Here is a 6,298-nt window from a genome sequence, read left to right on the forward strand (position 1 = left end):
TCTAACTTATTTCTAGAAAATGGGTCACAAAAATACTCAGTTTCCTCGGAAGTGGGTCACAAAAAAAAAAAAAAAAAAAAAAAAAAAAAAAAAAACTCAGTTTCCTCGGAAATTTGTAACAACACTTCTAATTTATTTGTAGGAAGTGGGTCACAAAAAATACTCAGTTTCTTAGGAAATTTGTAACAACACTTCTAATCTATTTGTAGGAAGTGGGTCACAAATAATGTTGTATTAAAATTTGTTAACTTTTTTGTTTTTTGTTTTTTTTTTTTGGTCAGAAATGTGTAGCCAAAAAAATAAAATCCTAAAAGATAATAATTAAATATATTGTAGGAGATTCGTAGCAATTTGTAGGAAATGCGTTGAAAATAGGTTTCCTACGAGCTGTTTTCCTACATCAAGTGTTTGTCATAAATGTGTAGAAAAGCCAGTTTTATGACGCATTTCCTAGGAAAACTGGTGTAAAAAGTTTCAGATTTTCTAGTAGTGCTAGACAGTCAATATCTCTATCTTTATCTTGTTATTCAGCAAGTCGTTAAGTATGATTATTTTATTAAATTTTACCTATAAAACTCATATTATAGGATTCTGTATGAGAGCTAAAACATAAGATATACTATTTTAATTTATCCTAAAATTATATTACATGATATGAATCTTATGACTTAAGTTAAGTCTTTTCTCTATATTTGTTTTATACTTTTATCGAAGTAGATCATGTCTAGGCTAACAAATATTTTATCAATTATTTTATATACCTAAGCAAAAACAACATTATCAAGTATTTTATATCCCTAAGCAAAAAGAACATTCTTTGACATGATCATTAATAAAATAAAAAAAAAAATAGTTGAGCTAACTAAACTAAAGATAATGAATTAATGATAACATTTAGTCATTAAGTCGATGAGCATTAAAAAATAAAAAAAATAGTTGAGCTAACTAAACTAAAGATAATGAATTAATGATAACATTTAATCACTAAGTCGTATTAGATAACTCAAATAAATTAAATGAAATCTTTATTCAATTATTCATATAAAATCTTAATCATCATATCAAATAATATCGCAAAAACTTTAATATTGTTACAAAACATCTGACAAAAATATCTAAAAATAAATAAAGAAATAAGATTTTAACAAAGAAAAATCATACATAAATAATCATTATTAATTAATTTATAATCAAAAGCAACAATGATCAGCCTCACCCACTCGTTGCTATCCCTATCCATGCCTGTTGAACGTTTGTTTTAATTTGAAATCTTCAAAAAATAATATTTTCAATATGATAATAATCAATGACATTAACTCAAGACGACGAATTACAATCATCTGTATTAGGGTCCAGATCAACAACACCATCACCACCGTTGATCTGATCTAAAACCAAAACTAAACCCATTGCAAACGCACCATCGAATCCCGGTTTCAACGTAACCAAAAAAACATCCTTCCCAAGCATCACATTTGTTGAAACATCCACTTTTCTTCTAATCTCCGCCTTTGTTTCCTTAGCCGAATCATATATCCGGCAGTTTCGGAGACCGAATTGCCCTTCGATTCGGTACACCTCCGTCTGATCGGCAAACAACTCCACCGTCACACTCGATCGCCCGATAAGTGACGATCTCCTCGCGCTGAATATCGCCTTCTGATTCTCATTGTCTCTCCTCTCGCCTAAATAACCTTCCCACCGGTTATGTAAACTCGGCCACTGCAGAAAAAAAAAATTAGTGAGAATCTAACAAAAGAAACCCCCGGAAAAAAAATTATTCATGAAGTAAGTGATTAGGAAATTAGCGTACTTTGCGGCGCAGGGTGAGGAGACAGACGCCGTATTGATCCATGAGTACGAGCTCACGGGTGTCTGGACCGTATGTGTCCACACGGAAAACGAGCTGGCCGTTGCTATCGTAAGCCGCGAAGCCGTCTCCAGGGTAGAAGAGAGAGGTTTTCATAACCGTTAAGTGCGTTTCCGTTGCGTATACAAACCGTTCTTCAACGATAACCATATCGATATTGAGTTGTAGTGTGGCTCATATAGTTATGGAGGCCAGTACCTACAAATATATATTATATTATTTAAAAAAAAGGGTTTTATAAATAAAAGACGCCTTAAAATCAAAGGTCTCGGATAGAGGGGCCAATAACACACGGTATGCACTCGGGAAAGAGTTCGGATCTCGTTGTCATGAGACCATTTAAATAAAAATTATGATGGTTAAAGAAAATAATTATTTTAAAAACACCGATATAAACCAACTCATTACTTCATTTTTTACACACCATTTATCATCCAACCCAACCCATGATGATATCCATAACTATCATTAGTTCTATCAATAATTACAGGCTTCACATGTTCCCACATACCGATTGTAACACGAGTTTTGTCTCCCACTAAATCTACCAAATTAATTACTTGGATATATTTGGTCTATCTATCATCAAACACGGGCCATAAAATATGAACTTTATTTTAAAGAAATATACGAAAAACAACGCTTCACATATATAATATTAAATTATTAATTAAAACTAACACCGTATTCTAAGAATGGTATGACAACACCATTTGAATTTCATGTAAACTAGTCTTTTTCAATGACGCGCGTTGCGCGAAAGGTATTGGTGTTTTCGACCGACATCATTCTTCAAAAGATTCGAGATAAACGATGCGTAACCAGCCATATACGGCATCGTGGAGTGTATTAAAAAGGGAGCAATTGGACGATTGGATGCTGGGCTAGGTGTTTCTTGTAATGCCCACGGATTGTTCGTGTCAAAACCACGATTATGAGGATTCATTTTTCGTATTGTGGTTGGATGAGAATTTTTTTTAAAAATAAGATAGAGATGATTATAGAAGAGGTGGAGTAGTTGTGGTAAAGAAATGAATAGAAGTGTGAGTATTTATAGTGAATAAATTTTTTTAAACACAGTCGTTGGCCAACGGCTAGCCCAAACGGCTACTTGTCTTGGCCAATGAGATCCCGTCATGTCATCTTGATAGTCTCGTCCAACGCCCGGGCTGAAACCCCCGCCCAAGGGGTCACGCCGAAACCCAAGCCCACCCGGGGTGGTGACTTGGGTGTTTGTACCCAACCCACGCCACAACCCCCGCCCCCGGGCTGAAACCCCCGCCCAAGGGTCCACGCCGAAACCCAAGCCCACCCGGGGTGGTGACTTGGGCGTTTGTACCCAACCCACGCCACAACCCCCGACCCATACCCCATATTCTAATATAGCCTAAATTCACTGTTCATTTAGTTTGAATTTTATCATATATGAATTTTTTTAAACACATAGCCGTTGGCCAACGGCTAGCCCAAACGGCTACTTGTCTTGGCCAATGAGATCTCGTCATGTCATCTTGATAGCCCCGTTCAACGCCCGGGCTGAAACCCCCGCTCAAGGGGTGTAACACCCCGTGTTTTCAAATGTCAAAGTCAAAGTCAAAGTCAAAGTCCAAGTCAACTTTGGCTTCTTTGACTGTTAATGTTTCTTTTTACTTTTTGTATTATGTGGAGTAAGTGTTGTCTAAATGAAATGATCGAATGATTAATCAATGCGACCGGTTTACGACTGTGAATAGTAGGAAGTAACAATGCGATAAAGCTAATCAATCAATAATCAAGTTAATCGATTCATCAATCAAACTCGAGACTCGAATTATGAGAACTCTGGAATTGTTATACGTGTGTGTGTGCCTTATGTGTTACTTGTGCATGTTTACTTGTATGTATGGTGTGGTGTTCAAGCGAATCAATCAAAAATCGAATCGAAACTCGAAAAGCAATCGAACTCAATCGAAACCGACATCGAAACGTGACTTATAGAAGATTGTATGTTAGATATAGTAGTTGGGACTGAAAGTAATTTTGGCTAGGAACTCAATCGTATTCATATCGTCGTCCATCGAAATCGAAACATCAAAAATCGTCGCGAAATACTCAAAGTGGGTCGCGGATCGAACAGGAGGCATCCTGATCGAACAGGCCAGCCGATCGGCTAGCATCTTCCTAGCCGATCGAGCAGCCCATTCGATCGGAGCTCCTGGCTGATCAGCTGCCACTTTCCTCTTTTGGAGCCTATAAATAGGGTTGTCATTGTCACACTTTCTATTTTTGGAAAGCTCTGACCGAACCAGCCTTCTTCTTCACCTTTTCTCAGATTTCTCTCAACTCCGGTAAGTTTTCACTCTAATTCTTGTACGTTTTTTATCATTGCATGATTCTACACCTTTCTATCTTTCAAAACTTGATTTCTAACCATGAAATCACCAAGATCTAAGTATTCTTGGGTGATGTCATTATGGTGTTCTTGAAGAACACCAAACTTCGGCCTCATTCAACCATGAATAGCTTAGATCTGACCGGTTTTCACATAAACGAACTAAGATTTGTAAGAATCTTAACATTTTTATGAATGATTTCCAACTTTCTTCAACCTTTTACACTCAAAACCTTACAAGCGGTAGAAACGGAGCTTGAACCGGCTAACTAATCATCCTAACAGTTAAGAGGTTCAAGATTCAGATTTTATATACAAGGTTCGCCGATTTCGGGTTAAACGTCGACTTACCGTTCCGAGCAGTTCACCGGCCGGATTTGGGTGATTCCTGTCCGAACCGGTGCAACAAGTAAGAACCCATGTTCTACAGTTTAACTCGCCGTCAAGTTACCTTAAAAGCATGACGAATAATCAAACAGCCAAGTGTTAGACGAAAGGCCGACCAAGTCAGAAATGCTGGCCGAACGGCTAGGCTGTTCAAACAGCCCAGCCGATCGGACATACCAGCCGACCGACCGGGCCAGCCGATCGGCTAGCACATGGTCTCACACTTTTCAAACTTTACGAAGTATGCTATTGACGAAGTGACGTTCGATCGAGTATGCTACTCGATTGGTAAACATTACTCTTCGGATCATGAGATACTATGCTTCAACACTCAATTGATTTTACAACTCGTTCGTAGTAGGGAATGCCAGTCGGTCGAACAGTCTATTCGATCGAGCGACATCCTGTTGAGAATCACTTCTAAAGTTCCCAGCCGATCGGTTAAGCCGGCCGATCGAACAGACCGTTCGATCGATCGACCTGAAAGGTAAGGACATTTTAGTGTTCTCATATACTACAACGACAACTTCAAAAGTTCAAACCATCATACACAAACACACCAGATGAAGAAACAATCCACTCGAATGGCCCAGCCGATCGAGCCTACCGGCCGATCGAACAGGACTGTTCAACAGACATACCAGCCGATCGAACAGCCCGTTCGATCGAACCTGTCGTTCGATCGACCAGCCTATTCGATCCATCTGCACTTGTTTACGTTTCCACGTTACTCATTGTTATGCTATCGAACTATTCAGGCTAACCCTACTCCCAGCGCTCCCTTCAATCCACAACCAATCACTGTGAGTATACCCGATCCCTTTTTGCTTTTAGCACTCTTGGGTGTTACATACGTTGCTTATATCAAAACACAAATGATCACACTACTCAAACTATTTGAACGCTAACCAATATGCATGTATTACGTGACTTAATGAATGCTTGTTGATTGTGTTTACACGTGGAACGCTGTCTACCTGCCTTAACGACGTAGTACTATAGTTTGGACTCAGCACCCGTTCACACGGGGGTTGTTAAGGACAATTACTTGCATGGATTACGGTGGTAATCATGTATTGCGAACCGTCTCGGACGGTTAACCCGCAGTCATTGGTATCGATAGATCCATGTCGATAATTAACATGCTTCGTTTTCCTCTGTGTACGTGCTGGTCATGCGTAAACTATCCAAACTCTATATGTTATTATCAAACTTGTATGCTCACCTTTACATTATATGTATTGACTTTATTTTAACGTATGTGACAGGTATTTAGGATGCTTATGTGCTAGGAAAGCGAGGCTAGAATAAGTTTCTAGAAGCCCCCAACAAATGGTTGTCCGCCAAGAACAAGCGTCTGGGGCATTATTGTCTGTAGATCTTGTCCTCTGGCATTACAGCCAGAAAGTCAACAGAATAGGGGTCTAGAAGCAGATAAACAATTGCTGTAATAATATTTGAATCTGAGTTGTCGGAACAGAACTACTTGTTTGGTTGTTATTTGTAATAATATATTTGTTTATTCGGGATACGGTATGGGACGTATCTTTAACTGGATTTTATGAATAGTTGTTATGGAAACTTCTGGACAATCTATTTCGCTCAGTGCCGCGCCCCGATGATTCCGCCATCGGTTGGGGTGTGACAAGGGTCCACGCCGAAACCCAAGC

The 6,298-nt window shown here is 38.7% G+C and overlaps 1 protein-coding gene across 1 annotated transcript; it reads right to left on the reverse strand.

Moving 5' to 3' along the window:
* Positions 1-1,271: 1,271 nt before the first annotated feature.
* Positions 1,272-2,066, reverse strand: LOC110896447 (protein LURP-one-related 12). Its single transcript, XM_022143788.2, has 2 exons — positions 1,814-2,066; positions 1,272-1,722 (listed from the first exon to the last, which is right to left on the reverse strand). Exons 1-2 carry the CDS (start codon positions 2,018-2,020, stop codon positions 1,318-1,320), a joined length of 612 nt encoding a protein of 203 aa, XP_021999480.1. The 5' UTR covers positions 2,021-2,066; the 3' UTR covers positions 1,272-1,317.
* Positions 2,067-6,298: the final 4,232 nt, after the last annotated feature.

The sequence above is a fragment of the Helianthus annuus genome, chromosome 12, assembly GCF_002127325.2.
Source record: "Helianthus annuus cultivar XRQ/B chromosome 12, HanXRQr2.0-SUNRISE, whole genome shotgun sequence".
NCBI lineage: Eukaryota > Viridiplantae > Streptophyta > Magnoliopsida > Asterales > Asteraceae > Helianthus > Helianthus annuus.

Excerpts from the sequence above, each read along its gene's own strand:
- LOC110896447 (XM_022143788.2), bottom strand. The coding sequence starts at position 2,020 with ATGGTTATCGTTGAAGAACGGTTTGTATACGCAACGGAAACGCACTTA. Across the intron at positions 1,723-1,813 it reads TCCTCACCCTGCGCCGCAAA|TGGCCGAGTTTACATAACCG; the intron begins GTACGCTAATTT and ends TTTTTTCTGCAG.